Here is a 19,567-nt window from a genome sequence, read left to right as displayed (position 1 = left end):
AGGATTCAAGCATGACCACAGTAATAAAAATATTTAAAGTTATCTCAGACACACCCACGCCTTGTGACTGACCAGACAGCTCGTCAGTTTCATGAAATCTTTCCTATCTGATGCAGCCTGCTGTTAAACACATGCGTCACTGTGATCTGACATTACACAGTCAGCGTCTCAGGAGCTTCCTGATTCCCATTTAGTTCTTTGACGGACAGTCTGAGTAGAAAACAGCATATGATGCTGTTAAAAAAAAAGCAGTTTAAAAAATAGAAGTTGTTCATCTAGAAATGGGTTTTTATTTTAAAGTAAAGCTTAACAAGAAAGTCTCTTAAATAACTATATATATTTATTTATTTATTTACAGTGTTTCTGTTAGTCACACAGCCATGAAGACGAATCAGAGGGGATAGAAAGCAAAGTGTAGGTCTACACCATAGAGCTTTTTTGCATTACATATTCAAAAATCTGACACAGGCGCTTGAACATTACGTTTTCTGCAAATAAATATTAAATACCATAAATAATCTCCATATTACTGATGTACCAGCCATCCTTATGATTCCCTTTTAAGTCCTTATTAGCCAAGTGTGTAAAGTGCTGTTGGTAAACATACAGCCTTGAGGCCAGTTGTCTTCTCGTTTTTTTCAGAACAGTGCATTTGTCTTCATCCTTCTTCTACAGACCTTGCCTCTGAAACTCTTAAATTCTTTAGAAACGTTTGACGTGAATTCCTTGTAGGTCTTCAAGACCATGCAGCCGTAGACCTTCTGCTGGAAGACATTCAAAGGTGGGGGTAGTGTTGTCGGCCCACCTGCTGGCTCCGGTAGAGGCAGGTTTGGGAAGGCACGATGGTAGAAGTCATTTATGGAAAGAGCTAGATTCCTGCTGTTGGCGCTGACGCCAAGGAGCTTGGACAGCATGGGGCTCGTGGGCAGCTGTAAGTCCGTCTGCTGTTCGTAGACTCTCTTTAAATGTGGAATGAAGGACTGTAGATGCGTGTAAATGCTGGATATTCTCTCTGAGGCTTCCAGTCCAGAGATGTTGGGGTCAGGGATGTTGTTGACTGGTGCTGTGCATAAGAATTCAGATCCTTCTCCTTGAGAAGCTTTCTAAACAAAACAAAACACTTCCTTTTAAATATGAACCAATATTCAGACAATATTTTGCTCTATTTAAGGTGCATGTCGGTACTTACATATATTATGAAGAGCTCACTTGCTTCTGACTGGACTACTTTAGCAAGTTTGAAAGTCCGCTGCAGAGTTTTCCTACATGGTTGGTTTCTGCTCGCTCCCACCATTCTTGTTGAATGAACAGCCATCAGTAGCAGGAAAGAGAGTAACGCTGAGGAAAAGGAACTGGTCAGTTGTGGTTATATTACCCCACATTAGTTTAGGGGAACTTCATACTAACCGCAAAAACTATCAAATTAAACTATTTACCTACATACATTCTTATCAGAAAGCAAGTGAAAAGTCCCCTAAAGTTCCATGTTGTAAAAACATACCAGAGAAAATGCCCAGAAGTTAGTGCAGAGAGCAAATAACTGTACCTAGTTTCATAGCTGTGTTAAGTTACAAAAAGTGTAGACAATAAGATGCATTTCATTGAAGCAAATAGAAGAAAAAGTGCAGATACTTACTTGCTATTGATTTCATAGATTTTTTTAAATGCATATTCTTTGCATGACCATTCATTCTTCCCTCGATCTCACAGGCGAATTGAAGACCTATCATAATCACACTCCTTTAAAAACTTCTTGAAAACCACACATTTGTCATAGGAGGAAATGACGTGGTCTTTGTGAGGCGGCAAAGTTTCCCAGAATTTCTTCCTCTCTCTGAGACGTGCATTTTTTTTTCTCTTTTCATTCTTGTTTTTAAGTAAAATAAGATTGAAAATGTCCTCTTGTGTTTGTTTCATGCACTGACATGTCTGGGCATCGTCCAAGCCTTATGACAAAACATTGTTTGTAAACCAAATTCAAAAATTCGATTCTTGTACTGACAATTATTCAAAAAAGGGTCATGCTTTACTTCTGTGGGAGTTAAACACATGCAGATGAGGTGCAGTTGAGTCACTTGAATTATATGCATTTGAGGAAAAATAAACTAATGCTTACATGGAAAACCCTTTGACACTTTTCTCCAGTGTCCTTTACAGCACCCTCTACAGAGCAAGTGGTGTGTTCACTAAACAGGTAAAATAAATGCTTTTTTAAATATTATAATTTTATTTTTATTTTTTTACTGAAATCATATCTGAAGTACAAAGGGAAAAGCACATGGTTGCTCAGATCAGGTAATGGTAGAAATGGGAAAAGTGCAAGAAACAGCCAACTACTGCTGATTTTCACACTGCTTGAGGGGTTTAAGTGAAAGATCTGCAAAAAAAAAAATTTCTTATCTTTTTTGGGGTATTATTTACAAAGTATGTCGATTACGAATGCAAAAAGTACTTTGGATGTTTGTCGGTGTAGTCATTGCAGATTCTCAAACCACGTATTTCTTTTTTTGCTCAAATATTTTCATGTGGGCATTTTCACAGGAAGCTGGCAGGGTCACAGGAAATACGTTTCACAATAGAACTTTCATGCTCATGCAGTTGGACAGATGTAAAGCAGATGCCTTAGTATCACTAGAGCCTTTTAAAAATGTGAACTTTTGACATGCAGGAGTCTTGTGAGTGTGAATTTGTTGTGACACAACCAGATATTGCATCTGCAAGCGGTTTGCTGACGCAGTAATGCATGCGTGGGGATAAACATTGCTCAAACGGGGGCTTTTAGGTGTTGTCTGATATAACAGTCACATCCGTGAATGCTGAAGTAAAAAAAAAAGGGTGGTCAGTTCTGCCGAAAATTAATCATTCTGCTTTGAACTTAACTGGATTGATAAAAGCAGAAATATAAAAATGAGAAGCAGACAAATTTCAAAGTAAAACAATTTCTCAAAAACAGGTCATTCATGAAAAGCCTTTGCAAGAAAAAAACAACAATGCAGCCAAATGTGTCTTTTCATGTTTTGTGAGTTGCTGCACTTTTCCATGTGAATCACAGAAGGCATTTAAACCGCGGGACAGACATTGGCAGCATGTAAAGGAATGTAGACATTTTACTGATGTGTTGCTAACCAGTTACTTTTTCTGTGACCTCATGGTTCCTGTTTGCATTTTTTTTCCAACCTAAATTAGTACGAAGCATGACACATAATTGGGTTAACATGACGTTTTCTAATTTAAATTTTCATGTTTAACAGTTAATAAGTGTTACCCCTAAAGGAATAAAGCGGGTTAAGAAAATGGATGAAGGGTACTGCACTGATGTAGGAAACCTCCCTAAAAACCATTTTAACCATCAAGAAACTTTTTTAACCTGCAAATAAAGGGGAAATATATATAAATATGGAATTTTCTCTCTGACCTGCGCACTTAGTTACACAAAATCCTTTGACATTGCATAGGAAGTAAACACATTAAAGAAGGGGTGTAGGTTAAATTGTTTGATGGGCGACCAATCAACTATGTCTTTGAACTAATTTAAAGTCCCATTGCCTGTCATGCACCTATGTGTGAAATGTGCTCTCCACATCTGACCCATCTCTCACCTTTGACCCTTTAATGCTGATTGTCAAGCAAGGAGGGTTCCAATTTTAAACAGTTTTAGAAATGACTCGGCTTTGGATTTGAACTCACAAATACCTACCACAAGGTCACTGAGCTGAGCTTAATAATATCAAATGCAGATGTACTGTTACATGAGCATTCATTCATCTTCTTCTTAACCGTTTATTCCCTTTCGGGGTCACGGGGTTGCCGGCGCCTATCCTGGCCACTTGGGCGTAGGCAAGGGATACCCTGGATTGGTCGCACAGTCTGTTGCAGGGTGGAATATCCTCAATCACACATCCATTCACTCTCACACTCACGGACAATTTAGAGTTGCCAATCAACCTATGTAGCATGTTTTTGGATGGTGGGAGGAAGCCGGAGATCCTGGAGAAAACCCACGCATGCACGGGGAGAACATGCAAACTTCACACAGAAAGGTCCCCCATTGGTGTTGTGTTTTTCATGTCCCCCAGCCGGGACTTGAACTGGGGGCCTTCTTGCTGTGAGGCAAGAGCGTTAACCACTGCGCCACCGTGCAGCCTGTTACATGAGCATTTAATTGCAATGGCATGCTTTCTTTACATAGAAAGCAAATGCATCTAAACATGTTTTTACCCATATTACTATCAATTTTTTAATTTTCTAAAGTTTGAGGTTTTTGCACTGGATGCCCTTCCTGACACAACCCTGTATTTTACCTGAGCTGTGGACCGGCACAGGGAGACTCAGACATGGGCAGTTAGGCAGTAACATGAAGGGTCATTTTCAAGGACTCACACTGGATGAAACTCATTGCGCCACCTGGACGAACCCTGGTTTTCCATGTGCCAGTCCTTCACGCAAACAATTTAACTATCCAGCCGCTCCATGTGTCTATAAATGTGTTTTTTTAAGTAAAAAACACATTAATAGTACTAGTTCTACTAGATTTAAGTGCAGCTTTTGATACTGTTGATCACCTGATCCTTGTAAACCGACTTAAAAGTCTTGGCCTTTCAGGGACTGTTCTAAAGTGGTTCTCTCATGGATCTCATAGAGAGAAACTTTATGGTAAGCATGGACACACACTTTTCTGGGGTCCATGCAATTAATTGTGGTGTGCCTCAAGGTTCCATCCTTGGCCCCTTGCTTTTTAACATTTACATGCTTCCTCTGGGGAATGTCATCAGAAGCCACAACATCAGTTTTCATAGCTATGCTGATGATACAAAGCTGCACATAGCTATGTCTCCTGATGACACAAGACCAATAGAAGCACCTTTTAACTGTTGTGAAATTATGAATGGCAAATCATTTTCTGCATCTCAACCAGGAAAAGACTGAAATTTTTAGCTATCGGTCCTGAAGCTAAGAGAGAGAAACAGTTTCTGAAGTTGAAAGAACTTTCATTAAGCCATTCAGAAACAGTCAGAAACCTGGGCCTTATCTTCGACTCAAAGCTAACTTTTATCCCCCATTTAAAACAGGTGGTTAAAACTTTTTTTTATCATCTTAGAAATCTGGCTAGGCCACTGCTCTCTCTTGCTAATATGGAGATGCCAATGCATGCTTTTATCATCAGTAAAATTAATTACTGTAATGCCCTGCTCACTGGTCTTCCAAAAACTAACATTAAGAACCTACAGCTTCTCCAAAATACTGCTGCATGAGTTCTCACCAAGACCAGGAGGCGGGCTCACATCACCCCAATTTTAAAATCCCAGCATTGGCTCCCCATATGCTTCAGGATTGATTTTAAGATACTTTTAACAGTTTTTGCATGTCTTAACAGTCTTGCCCCTTCCCTATTTATCCAGTCTTTTAGTAAAGTATGACCCATCGCGGACCCTGAGATCCTCTGCCACTGGTCTATAAACCATTCAATCGGTAAAAACCAAAACCTACGGAGAGGCCCCTGTTTATGGAACAGTCTGCCAGAGGACCTGAGAGCATTGATCCTTTTAACAAAAGGCTCAAGACCTATCTTTTAACCTGGCTTTTTGCTAATTTTTACTACTTTTATTTATCTATTTAGTTATTCCTTTATTTATTTATTTATTTAATCTTGTTTTATGAACTTCTAATAGATTTTTAATGTGTTATTTTAATTTACCTTATTTCAATGTTTTATTGTTTATTGTTTTTAACAATATGTATACTTTTTCATTCTCATTTTAATTTTAATTTTTACTTCCGGTGCTTCCGGTGCTTCCTCAGTTGGGACCTCTCCCTCTAGGTCAGCTGCTGTTCTAGATGGGAACCTGCATCACTGCTTAGCTGTGGTGGAGCGGTCCCCGCCTGTGATGCTGCATTTGGCTGGTTATGCAGCTGTTCACAGAGAGGGAGGTTCCAATTATTAGTGTTTCCAACATCTTGTTTTCATGCTCAGCCTGTCATTGTCTTTCCCCATCAGTTAGGGGGTGGGAGATGTGAAAGAAGTGGGGGGCAGTGTGTAGGTACGGGGAGGGGGGCCCTATATATTTTTTTTTCTTTTTGTGCTTGTTAATTTTAATTCTCATGCTTGTTTTTATATTATTTATTTTGTTTTGTTTAACCCTTATGTGGTGTTCGGGTCTGTGGGACCCGTTTTCATTTTTTATCAAAAGAAAAATGATACAATTAATTAATTTTTCAAACTCAGACTCACTGGCCTTGGCTCATTTTCTGTGAAGAACATATATCAGAATACATTTTTAATGACCACACACCGTATACCCCCCCCAACACATTTATATTACATATAAGATGTTCGGGTCCACTGGACCCGGGGCTAATAGAAGTGTGGATAGAAGTGTGAAATTGATGTTTTATGTACCTACACTCTGTCCTCCACCTGTCTGGGCCTGCTGTGTGTGTGTGGGTGTGTGTCGGTGTGTGTGTGTGTGTGACCAATGAGAAAGAGAGAGAGAGAGTGGCAGAGAGAGAAAGATTCACTGTAAATGTGAGTTCTGTTTCTGCACCTGCGGTTCCCGCACAAGGTTGCAACATTGTTAAAATAATTCAAGAATCAACTCTGTTTGCTCTCGTTCTCCCGCACATTTGACCATTTGACTTTCTTGCGGGAATCTTTAATATCTCGCTCTTTATCTGCTACAAATTGGAGGCGGGACACGTTAAATATAGCTTTGCCAGTGTGGTTTCTTATCACAACTGATCAAAATGGCCAAAAGGCTTTCTGCGCAGAGGGCCCTGGAATTGATTTTAGAAGAGAGAGACGTTTTTGATGATGATGTATAGGGAGACGATTCAGAAGAGGAGGTTTCAGAATTAGAGGATCACATTTCTGAAAATTCAGAGTCTGACAGTGACTTTGAAGAAGATGATTAGATTGGGGCGGCCGTGGAGCAGCGGTCGGGTGGTTGGCCCATGATCCTAAGATTGCAGGTTCAATTCCCGCCTTGCACGCCCATGAGTCGAAGTGTCCTTGGGCAAGACACTGAACCCCACCTTGCCTCTGGTGGTAGGCGGGCGCCTGTGTTTGGCAGCGGAGCCGCCACCAGTGTCTGAATGTGTGAGTGAATGTGTGTGTCACTGGGTGAATGGGTCTGTGACTGTAAAGCCCTTTGTCCTTGTTGGAAGAAAGGCGCTATATAAGTATACGCCATTTACCATTTAGATTGAGCATCAGCCAGTTCCAAAACGAAGCCATCAGCACCCAGCCACAGGACCAGGCCATCAGCAGCCAGGACCATGTGTTGTACAGGCTAGTGGCTAGAAGGCCATGTGTTCAATGGGGCTGATGTGTTGTCTTGACTAATAGGTTTACTCTATGTGTTCAGCTTGTGTTGTGCACCTGAATGGGTTCAGTTTCTGTGTTCAAATAAATAAAAGTCAGTAGTTTTAATTGATTTTCTTTATCACGTTTTAAATAATGAGTTATGAATGTGATCTAACAAAGGTAAAGGGCAAATATTAAGGGCAAATATTAACCAAATATACTGATTGTAAATGGATGAGGTAAACATCTGTCGAGTATTTTAACATCAAAGTGTTTGATTGTGAGGCATTAAAAACCACAACATGCAACGGGTCCACCAGACCGACGAACACTGGCTGAGTAACAACAATATGAACACCACACAAGGGTTAATATAAAGCACTTTGTTTTATGCTTTTATATGAAAAGTGCTTTATAAATAAAGTTTGATTTGATTGAAAAAGCATGATTCTAGTGTTTTAAAGATTTGTGATCAGTTTGTAAAAAGAAATCAAATGTGAAGCTGGATCTAAAAGTTAGCTAAAAGAGGAGCTTTTTCACACCTTTTGTGCTGATATGTCTTGTAAACAAAACCTCCAAAATAGTTTCAGGTGTTCTGACATGACCTCTATGTATTTCACTGTGTTTTCAAGTTTAAAGTGCAGTAAACATTTTGTTGTCTAACCACTGACTACATTAGAAAAAACTTGGGGAACTCGGCACACCAAAACCCTGGCAGCAATACTTCAGGTAAATCCAAACCACTCTTTAACCATCCCCGGGGCTTTCCAGTAACCTAGGAGGATAAAAGAGGTTGTGGTGAGCCAGGCGACTGCTGCAGGTGTGGTGCTGCAGAGGTTGACTCTTCAAGGAAACTCTCATAGCATTCCTCCCAGAATGCACATACATGCAAATCCTAACAAAACAAAAACACTATTAAGGTCAGAAATGAATGAGGCTGAAATTAAGCACATGCTCTGCACTTCAAGTTCTCTTATTTTCTATTTTAGGTTTGTAGGTTAACTCTAACAAACAGGAACTACTATATAGGTAATGACGGTCTTTTCACACAACAGAAAAGAAAAGTAAAAGGCCCCATGCCACATAAAAGGGGCATTGCAAAGAACTCTACCACAAATAAAAAGAGAGACACTGAAACGGGTAGAAGGTTAACTGAGACTTACTTTCGACAGAATTGTATTTATTTTCTTTTTGAACTGCACAGGAAATGGTGACTAAAGTTCTTTAGGAAAGTCCCTTTTATTCTAACTAAATACATCTTTCTAGTAACCTAACGTTCACACAAATTGTAAAGTTCATCTTTGTTCTGAAGCCCACCCCCCTATATATTCAAGCACCCTGACAGCACTTCTTTTATGTAGCCATTTTGTCCACAAAGCTTCAGTAGTATATGACCAGACAAAAAGCCTTACTGCATATGAGAAATGTTTCAGTTCAAGAAAAACGTGAAAGGCTGAAAATTTGAGACACGCCTTTCCACTTCAGAACAAATTCCCGACAAACAGGGTCTTGTCGATGTGAAAAAACAGGAGCATTTAAGTTCTATTGCAATTAAAAACCAAATGCAATTTTTTTTCATTTAAAATCCTGCAAGGAATATAACATTAATACAGGTTCTGAAAAGAAAGACAATAGAGAGAAACACCAGTCAAAAAATAACATTCAGCATTCAAAACTACCAATTTGAACAATTCCTCAAAAACTAAGCCATCATAAAATAGCTATTTTCATACATATACTTTATTCTTGGGAGGGTTTCACTGCATGGTGCACTCTAGATATGTCATGAAAAACTTTGTAGCATTTTGACTCAACGGGGAGTTTCAAAATTGATATATATATATTTTTTTTTAGTAAAATCCACAAACAAAAGAAAAAAAATATTACAAGGCTAATGGTGATATTATAAATTAAGCACCAAACACTTTTCTTTCCATTCACTGTAAATGGAATAATTGTGCAACCTGTTCAAAGAGCACAATGAACATGGCGGAAAATATGTCAATCCTATCCTCTGACGTGAGTTACTCGAATGCAACCCAAACCCATGTGTGGTTTAGCTTCTGCAGAGTCTCTGGTTTTTAAAAAGAGTGTCACACTGATATTGTAAGAAGACTATAGTTCCTTTTTTTCAGCATTTGTACAATCTGAAAGTCAAGTGATTTCACTAAGCAACACAATGAGCTATTGACTGTCTCTGATTATCTTGAAAAAAGAAAAACGAAGCCAAAAAAAAAAAAAACGCTCTATGATCAGTAGCAGACCAGTATCTCAGAATACTCTAGCAATTGTACTCTTGTACAAATATTCATATCAAAAATTATACAGCACAATTCTCACCATTTTCCTTGACAAGAGTGGTGAATGTTCAAATGACTCACAAGTTGAGACAAAACCCAAAGCAAAATGGTGTCGACCTCCATCGGTTAAAATATAGATATATCACAAACACGTAACTCAAATCTGCTTCAGGCACAACTCAAATAAAGGCATTTGTGAAATTATCCAAACAAATATGGCGATTATATTAGGAATCAATAGGCCTTAAAACAAATAAAAGAAAAAAAAGAGAACTTTTTATTTACAAACAGCTAAAATCTCTTGACAGATTCATGCTTCACTTCACAACCTGAATTTGTCTTTAAAGTGCATGCAATAATAAGCAGTTTTTACCAAGTGGAAATCTTGAATTGTGGGAAGATAGACAGATTGATCAAGATAATGCCAATTGATTTTAATAATCAAATCAAATAAACAAAACCTGTCGCCTAAAAAAATGAAGGACCGCTGTATTTTGTATGCATAAGCACAATATGGAAGTATGACCAAATAAAAAAAAAAATTAACACTTTATGCCTCCCATACAGTTATATTCACATTCAGAGATTTAAAAAAAATAATAAACAAGCACAACAAAATGAAATGATTTTTTCAAAAAAAAGGCAAAGCAGCTTAACACCACGGGGGAGTCCGCAGCACACATTCCACAATTCCCCTTCATGTAACACACGTAATAAGCATCAGATGGCCATGATGAGTCTCTATTTAAACATATCAAAGTGCCCATTTTACTAAAATTTCCTGATTTTATTCAATTCATACCAAAAAAGTGAAAATGGCATGGACGAAAAGAGTCTGTTATTCTGAACACACGGATCGACATAAGTTTGCTCATTGTTGACGCATTGCCAACTCTTCTATTTTAGATTCCCCCTTCACAAAAGCAGACCTCATTGCACGCAACACTTCCGTCTGAAGTTGCAATATCTAAGAGAGAGGAAAAGTTTTTCAGTTTCGCCATCGTAGAGCGTGACAAATGGCCGAGTGGACATGAGAGGGGGTGTGTTGTCCTTTAAAACACAGATCCACTTTCATCTGTTGTCTTCTTTGGGGAAGTCCATAGATCCGAGGCTTCCAAAGCCAAGGCTTCGACTTTCTGAGTCAAACGCGCTAATCTCTCTGTCCTGACGTTCCAACAGGTGCTTGATCTTCTCAGTCCGCTCCTTCTGAAGTGCAGCCAGTTCCTCTTCAATCTGTCATCAGCAAAACCCACACTTATAATTATATTATCAAGTTTTACAATAAATTATGACCGTAAAAAATACACTATGCAACTTTAGAAAATGTACTTTTTTGTTTTAACAACACAGTAGGGTATAATTTTTTTTACACAAAAACAGCAACAGAAAAAAGTATTCTCATCTTAAGCTTAAAACATACATTGCTTTTATCAGTGGCAGGATTTTACTGAAGTTGTATAGTTAAATCCAGGAAGCAACTTTCATTTGGCCTGGAACAGTCTGTTAAGTAATTCATATAGATGCTCCTCAAATATGTAGACATGACCTACTTTAGCAGGTACATTTACTGCATTTGTGCCTCTGCAGCGCATGATCCACAGATAAATGTTTTAGAAATTGAAATGATGAAAACAGGCAATAGGCTTTTAATTTTCAGACAGGGTTTCGGGAAAACGTTCCCTACAAATAATTTAAGGACTCCCTCTTCCTCGTTGTCTTTTCCAGCTCAGTAAGAAACTCAAATTAACTACTTGGGATCTTTTATCCATTACATTTAACTCATGACCATAGAACGGATATGCAACATAGCTCTGTCAGCAAATCCAGTGCTTCTCCTCCTGAACAGAAACAGTACAGAATCTGCATTACTGCAGAGATTGTTTCACCCAAAAATTCTCTCTTTATTCCACAAACCTTTATGAACAAGACCCCGAGACACTTTATGATTGTTACTAATACCTAAAGCATTAGTCACAGTGTACAGGGCACACAGGTGGCCAGAATGAAGTTTTAAGATTGTAGACCACTAGGTATTCTAAGGGAATGGTCACAGTGAACACTTAAACAACACATAAGGGTCAAGTAGGGGAGATGCAGACACATAGTACAGATTTTTCCTTTTTTCACCCCTGTGCACTGTGCAAGAGGCCTGTTAGCTCAGCTCAAGTGTACACACCCCTTGCATGCTCAGTTCACGCTTCTTGTGTGCAGCCAAGCTGTTAGAAATGAAGAAATTAAACAACAGAGCGTAAATTGTATTGGCGTCCTACGGGCACTCTTGTATCACCTCCACGTCCATGTGTAATGCATTTGCGCGCTGTCAGTAAGGTGCCAGTGTGCACACCTCACTAATGACTTGCGGCTTAACGACAGCATCACCTGTACGTCATAAGTGTGTGCAACTTACATTATCCTAATATTTCATGATATACTTACCACCCGCACAACAACTGTACTTTACATTTACATGGCATTGCTTAAGGTGACAACATGAGCTTCAAGGGAACTGCAAGAAATTCCCTTAGGATGAGTTTGCTCCTCTCTAACATCCTCCATGGGCCCGGACAGCCCAAAAACCCACTTCACCCGTACAGGTCAATCCCCGAATGAGTGCATGTGACTAAGACATTACCAAGGACAATAAACTTTTTTACAGACAGAGGACCATGCCATCAGGCTATGTAGACCTCTTCTTGGTCTTTATATACTTAGTTGAAATACTCCCAAGTCTCTACTGGAGGTCACTGAAAGCATTTAAAAGAAACGAATCACTTTTTAATGAAAAGATATGATAGACCTTTAAAAACATTGACATGTTTCCCCACAGAACACATTGAGGAACATGACCTTACACAACAATGCTGGCTAACTTTCAAGGCACCCCTTTAACCCTCTGTTTCAAGAGCTACTCCAGTGTTCCATGACATTCTTTCCTTCTTCTGACCTTAGATGGAGATGACAAATTGATTCTTCCATCCAACACATTGTCATGTCGCAAATTTTTCCAAGCTGCTGGGGATTTGGCATTTGGTTGGAACAAACTCTCTGGGGGACTCTTTAAAAAAAGGGGACCCCCAGCCTGCTCAGCTAATCCTTGCATCCATAAATGAGGATTTAAACCCACGCAGCCTGATGACATAAATGCTTTCACTTGATGTCATTGTTGGCAGTCGTTTGTCTTACTCAGAGACCCGAGCCTCGTCAATCCCACCAAACCACAGACTGACTCCACTACTGAATTTGGTTCAGGCTGACTCAACTTTTTCTTGGCTTACGGATGAAAATGAAGGCTTTTGCAGCTCGTTAACCAACATTCCACCTGACTTACTGGTGTGCAGGAACTGTCTCTGGGGCTCCATAAGTTTGGCAATTTCCATAAGTAACCCTATGAAGCCTCCTACTCAACTAGTTTCATGGGTACAGCTGTAAACAGCCCAAACCACGGGTCCTTACCACAGCATCAGCAAAGGGCTCAGGACATGGCCCCTTTCACACTCCCTTCTCCACAAACATCATCAGAATGCAGGATAATAATGCTGACAACTAGGCTTGGAAAGTCTCATGTAACAGAGCCACTGCCAAGTGTTGATTAAAACAGTTTGTTGTTCTTCCCTAGTCTGGTAACCTCTCCTTGCATATGCTTCAACACAACCAATCGTTATTTATAGAGCATTTTTCACACAAAAGAAAAAGCAAAAAGCTGTATAACAGAGAGCTGAACTAAAAGAAACCATCTCAGTGACCCTGTGGTAGAGTGTCCACCCTGAGACTAGAAGGTCATGAGATCAAATCCATGCTTGAGTCACACCAAAAACTCTAAAAATCTGCTTGACAGTCAGCATTAAGGAGTTGGATTGGAGGGTTAAACCACCAAATGCTTCCTGAGTCCGCAGCTCACCGCTCCCCCACGGGATGGGTCAAATGTGAAGAACAAGTTCCACACGCCTAGGTGTGTGACACCGCGCCCCCTACCCTGAACCATTAAAGCAACAGTCACATGTTAAACATTAGGTTTAGCACAGTTATGGAACTAAGTATTAAGAAAACAGCAATGCCAGGATCCTCATCATCTGGGATTAGCCGCTGGACTAACAAAGCAGAGCACAAACCTGTGGCTGACTGAGGAAACTGTTGATGAAGGGGATCGTCAATCAAAATCATGGATTAAGGCAATGAAAAATTAGTTGCATACAACTGTAGATGTGAAATGATAATATTGCGGTGATGAGTTGGATCTAGAGGAGGTGATTAGTAAACGTCTCATTACCTTTCAGCTTAAAGCTCAAATTAAAATTTCAGAAATTGTTTCCACCTAAAAAATAACAATTTTGTCAAATTATGTTCATGTCAGAACTAATCTGATCCAGATACATATATTTTTAAAAGCCTGGTTGTGAGATTGTTAGATAAATTTAGAAAAATGGGGATCGAGGAAAGTTTTTTTTTATTTTATTTTTTAAACATTTACAATAAAATGATTGAATAAAAAAATGGAAAGAAATGTTTTAATGATTTGCCAGTCATACCAGAGAAAACTATTTGTAGCATCATAGCAGCATTCCAAACTTTAATTGTGTTTTCATGAAAGGAGATCTGCTTTTCATTATCTCTTCTTCTTTAAATTTAAACTACTGCCACCTACTGTCTGGCCTTCATTTTTGGGGAAAGTTTCCAAAAAGTTGTGAAAGACCACAGATGCCTTCAGAGTGGCACAAGAAACCAGAAAAAGATTATTTATAGTCTGAAGACCACTGTGGTTATAACATCAGAGTATCCCCTGAAGGAACTTAAAAATCCCTTTTGAACAGCTTTATTGTTAAACGTACCTTTTGTTCGAGATGAGCTCTCCGGATGGAGACCTTCTGCTCAAGTTTCTGCTGCTCTCGCTCATGTTGGGTCTCCATCTGTGACTTGGTTTTTGTTTGGTAGGCATCCAGAAGCTCCATCTCTTGCTTCAGCTGCAGATTCAAAGCCTGACACTCGGATTCCTGCTCTGCTTCTAATCGCATCTGGAAAAAGGCGTCATTTCACACAAACATAAAGATCATTCATCCTTACAAGAGATTTCTGGCCATCGAGTAAATCATTTTTTCACTATTAACACGTTACTTTACGGTTTTCATACCGCTTGGGACGCCATCATCTCATTGATGTTTTGCTCGTACTGCTCGGCCAAGAAAGCCAACTTGCGGGTCTGCTCATCTTTTAGGCTCTTTAGGATGATCTTATGATCCCCTCTGGGAGAAACTTCCAGTTGATGATTTCTTAAAGCTTTGTACTGCTTGTTCTGAACCTTGCAAGTATCTTGGAACTGTTTCTTGATTTGCATCTCCAGGGCCTGTGAAGTGTTTCACAACATGCAAAATAAATCAAAAGTTATGTCATTATATTGAACCTTGTTTTTTATTCTTCATTACATATATGTGAATAAAAAAAACATTCATGAAACTATTTTCAAGACCTTGAGGTTTCTAGGCTGCTGTCGCTTCTCCAGAGTGTGTTTTCTATGCAGTTCTCTCTTCCGGCGGTTGTTGTACTCCTCCTGGTTTTCAAGTTCTGTTTGATGCTGCATCCGCATGAGGTCGACTCGCAGCTTCTGCAGCATCTGCAGCTGCCTGCACTCCAGGTCCTGAGTGGACTCGTCCTGTCGAATCATCAGGGCATGTTCCATTTCTTTTTGCATCCTCTTTTTATTTAACTCCTGAAAAAAAAATGATTGAACATAACGCTAACAAAACATTGTAGTTTTTACGTCAGTCTGTAAGGCTGCTTTACATACAATGCATTTTTTTTCTTTTTTCTGAGTAAAAGTGTTGAATGCAAAAGCCCTAAATGCATGTGTTCAAACAGGATTGGTCCAAAGCCAGTTCTGCTTCACAGTTCAAAAAGAGCCACATGCTTTCAGAGTTCAGTTCTTTCCTGTCTTTTTGTTCCTGCTTTAATTTTCTCCTTTCTTTAAGAAAGTTTTAAGTACGACTTTTTGTTATTTATATTTAGGATATATTCATGACATATTTTTCCTCTATTTCTTTTTGGTTTGTTTCAGACTTTGTTACAGATTAAATAAACTCTTTTGACACTAATTGCAAGATAACTTTACCTGGATCACAGTGAAATCAACTCTTTTAGGCTGCATAACTCCACCTGATCCCCGAACTTAAAATGCCTTTGGTCGTGAGGTCTACAAGAGAGGTCCACCCTCATCCTTCATCCTTCAACTCCAAACCCAAACTTCTACTGCTTATGTGGGATCCGCAAAGGTCCTGCTTTCTTCAACCTCATCAACCAAAGGAGAACCGCTTTGGGTCTGATAAGACTGGTATGAAAAGTCTATCTCAAAGTCAGCTTTGAGCCACTTTGATGAATAGAATCAATTAGCCAACATGATCATAACTGTTACAGTCTGATGAGGTAAGAAAACTTTATCCATTGTAAGTCCAAAATAAAGGTTCAAACTATTTCAATTGATTATGTCTTTATTTACAACTTTAACTTTTAAATTTATGGATAACCCACAAATATGTATGCACTCACACAGACACACATATCCATTTACTACATTAATTTAACCCATTTATGATATTTTACGCCCTGCAATGGACTGGCGAACTGTTCAAGGTGTTCACCTAATAGTAGCTTGGATAGGCTCCAGCAACCGTGCGATTCCCAACTGGAATAAACTGGTTTAGAAAATGGATGAATAATTGTTATACCATGGTCCGGATAAATAATCGATTCTGATTGGCTGCTAGATGTGGATTAAAAAGGGATTATCCAAAGTGATAACTGTATGCCTAAAAAAGACATTTCTGGTCACAAATGTTCTATATCACTTTGCTGGTTTCTTTAAAACAAACTCTTGCTTCATCATCTGGGAAAAAAACGTTTATTTTTTTTATTTTTTTCTGGGTATTTGGCCATTCCAGAAGGAAGACTTTGGCTGCAGTTTTCATGTTCAAATCATCATGTTGTACTCATTTGGGGCCCTTCGACAACCATTATTTCATTCTATAATAAACTGCTACATGTCATAAAATATTAATAATGCCATTTGAATCAACTAATTTGCTACAATTTCCTTAAAATGTGTTTTTTCTCATTTACAAATGTCAATCTAATGTAATGTATATTGTCTAATGGTTGAACAGCTCTTTATCATTGGCCAAAATGTGTTATTGTTGCCTATTTAAGACAAATTTTCCTCCTAGAAAACAGTGATACGTTCTGTGAAAAGTCCTAACTAATGAGATGTAGAGCCTTAATGTAAACTTTTACCAGTCTAGACTTTATTTTCTTCTCTTGATATGATATAAAGCTCCTCCTCCTTTACAGGAGGCCTGTTGGCTGGATGCATGATTGTTTTTTTTAATCTATAACTTGTGTTGACAGAAGTTTCCTATTTTTTTTTTTTAAAAACTGCTTCATTTCTATTAAGTCTGAAATCCCCATTACCTCTCTGAGCTGCTCCTGTTCAAACTCATGTCGCCTGATCACGCTCCGCCGTTTGAGCGCCCGGCAGCTGCGGTCATAGACCAGCCTTTGTTGGGCCAGCAGGTGAGCTTCCTCCTCTGCCTGAGAGCGCTGCATTGTTTCTTTGTGCCTGGACAGCCGCTCCTGCTTCTCCTCCTTGGCAGAACAAGGGTCCTCATTCATCTCCTGAATCACAGCACAGAGCAAAGTATAGGCTGTCAGATCTGAGGATTCGTTAAGCACAGTCAATGCACAACTTTATGATTTTTTTTCTTTTTTCGGCCTGACATTTACTTCTTTGATCTTGTCTTTGCAAAGCCTGTATTCCTTTTTCTGGTTCTCCAAGAAACTTGTCAGCTCTTTCTTTTGCTGAGCAACAATCTGTTGCTGGATCCTCCTCTCTTCTGCTGCAACTGTCTTCATCTGTGACAAAACATTTGAAACATTAGCCCTTGTCCAGCAATCATCTTGACATGTTTGTGCAGACATAACTCTGTCTTAAATCCCTCTTTCAGTGCTGTACCTCTTTGTCAGTTTGAGCAACATGGCGTTTGGCCAGTTTTTCCAGTTCAATATAAGTGTTGTTCGCCTGCGTCTCTAATTCCTTCTGCAGCCGGAGCCTATGCTCATCCATCTCGGCCTTTAGCCTGTTCTCCAGGGCGATCAGCTGCTTCTGGTGCTGTCGCCGCATGCGCTTATACCCAGACATCTGCTCCCGCAGCTCAAAGTCCTGCTCATGCTCCTGGATCTACCTGATGCCCTACAGAAGGATGTGAGAGAAGCTGAGCAGGCAGAATGAGGCATCCACTTATTTAGAAAAGGTCAGAATCATATTTATTTCAAACCCAAGAACTAAAAAGGAGGAATAAACTTTTGTTCATACAAATTAGCACCATCTGCAATCTGAATTTTGGACCATGAAGATGATCAATTAGATCAATTAGATCAATTAGATCTATGTGATCAAATATACACATACAAATGCAGCGCACACGCTTAAAAGAAGAGGCAGAGAAGGGGGGGGGGGGTATGACATCCATTAACAGGATCTGGTTGCCATGACTACAGATGTACAGCTGAGAACACAGACACCCCTTCACTCCCTCCTCATTCCCGCCAGCACGCACACACACAGCAGCACGGCGTGCGCATTTTCATGCAAACCGGAGGGGTGGAAGATGGGGGGGGGGGGGGGGGGGTACGAGAGCAGCATACCAAATATGCTGATTTGATGGTGGAGGTGGTGGTGGTGGTGGTGTGTTCACAGATCTTGTGAGAAGTAGGCCGCAGTTCTGGCCTGGTGTCCCCGTGCACGGCTTCATCCCTCACGCAAGCATGGTCCTGCTGGGGGGGAGGAAAAGGAGGAGATAGTGGAGCAGGGCCTCCGCACTTGACGTTTCTGCTGATAGAGCCGCTGTTACTGCCGAATATCCCTGAATGCAGCACGCATCCAGCCTTAAACGCATCCTTCACCAGCTACTGAGCGCAAGTCCTTCCTGGGAGAGAAAAGGGCATTGCCAAACAAATGCAGCCACTAGATGTAGTCGTTTTTTTCTCCCCTTTCTGGCGTCTGAAAAGCAGAGGAACCAAAGGGTGAATTATGCAATCCCTAACATTGGTGATCAGAAGAAGATGCCACGGGGATGTGCTGTGCTGCCACTCTTCTTTTCCGTTTTAGAAAGCAGGGAATGTTTGAGAGGAAAACCCGTTTCCCTGTGCTCCGACGCTCGCGTGCGCTGCTGGCACATTGAAAAACAGCCGATTCCGTTGAGGCGCATCCAAACATGGTTTTCCCTCGAAGATGTCGCTCAACGATCCGTTTGTGGTCCACTCCAATTTCTGTCCTACATTTACAACGCACTTGGTCATGGTAGGTGGTTCTCGTGCCTTCTATTCATCTCTTTCCTCTGTCCCTCTTCTACACTCCCCCTTCCTTTAAAGAGACACCACTACACTACAGGCAAACCTCAACCAGGCTGAGGTAATCCAACTCACTCCATCCCTTCCTTCCTTCCCTCCTACCTTCTTTCCTTCCTTCCTTCCTTCTTTCCTTCCTCCTGTCTGAAACCAATTCCACAGTTTCCTATAGTTGGAACGCTTACACTTATTATATTAAATTCCCCATTTTCAACAGTACTTTTAATTTTAGAGCTCTAATTAAACTTGTCAATGTGTTTGTTTTGTTGTCTTTTTCTTCTGCAACACACTGCACTAATAAAACTCTCATTCATCCGATAAAAAACAGATCTCCACTTCCTCGTGCAAGTTACCCCTGTCTTTTTTGGCTTCTATAAGATAAATAAAATGAAAATGTGCATTTGAACCAGAGGCCCTTATTTTGCACCAGAGGAATTCATGCTCCTTTATTTGATGTTTTGCTCCTCTGTAAGATGGGGCCGTGATTGGTCTGAAACCTTTAGGGGAAACTTCATTAGTGAACTACATTATGTAAAAAATCTATAAATGAACCACTCTAGAAAAATAGGAAATTAGTACT

General features: G+C 39.9%; 2 protein-coding genes across 2 annotated transcripts; both read right to left on the bottom strand.

The window, feature by feature from the left end:
* Window positions 1-327: 327 nt before the first annotated feature.
* Window positions 328-2,156, bottom strand: m17 (IL-6 subfamily cytokine M17). Its single transcript, NM_001305416.1, is given in 3 exon segments — window positions 328-1,103; window positions 1,190-1,338; window positions 1,637-2,156. Coding segments are annotated over 3 exon segments (708 nt in total). The 5' UTR covers window positions 1,731-2,156; the 3' UTR covers window positions 328-638.
* A 6,307-nt stretch (window positions 2,157-8,463) lies between these two features.
* Window positions 8,464-19,090, bottom strand: taok3b (TAO kinase 3b). The gene is made up of 8 exons (XM_020707673.3): window positions 18,286-19,090; window positions 17,594-17,830; window positions 17,365-17,493; window positions 17,053-17,256; window positions 15,062-15,301; window positions 14,726-14,938; window positions 14,427-14,609; window positions 8,464-10,833 (listed from the first exon to the last, which is right to left on the bottom strand). The coding sequence occupies exons 2-8, from the start codon at window positions 17,777-17,779 to the stop codon at window positions 10,672-10,674; spliced, it is 1,317 nt and encodes a 438-aa protein (XP_020563332.1). The 5' UTR covers window positions 17,780-17,830; window positions 18,286-19,090; the 3' UTR covers window positions 8,464-10,671.
* Between the last annotated feature and the right edge of the window lie 477 nt (window positions 19,091-19,567).

This window comes from Oryzias latipes, chromosome 12, assembly GCF_053564925.1.
Source record: "Oryzias latipes strain Hd-rR chromosome 12, Olatipes_Hd-rR_3.1".
NCBI classification, from domain to species: Eukaryota; Metazoa; Chordata; class Actinopteri; order Beloniformes; family Adrianichthyidae; genus Oryzias; species Oryzias latipes.
This window is presented reverse-complemented; position numbering and strand designations above follow the sequence as displayed.

Excerpts from the sequence above, each read along its gene's own strand:
- taok3b (XM_020707673.3), bottom strand. The coding sequence starts at position 17,779 with ATGTCTGGGTATAAGCGCATGCGGCGACAGCACCAGAAGCAGCTGATC. Across the intron at positions 17,257-17,364 it reads GCAAAGACAAGATCAAAGAA|GAGATGAATGAGGACCCTTG; the intron begins GTAAATGTCAGG and ends GCTGTGATTCAG. Across the intron at positions 14,610-14,725 it reads AGATGATGGCGTCCCAAGCG|ATGCGATTAGAAGCAGAGCA; the intron begins GTATGAAAACCG and ends GCCTTTTTCCAG.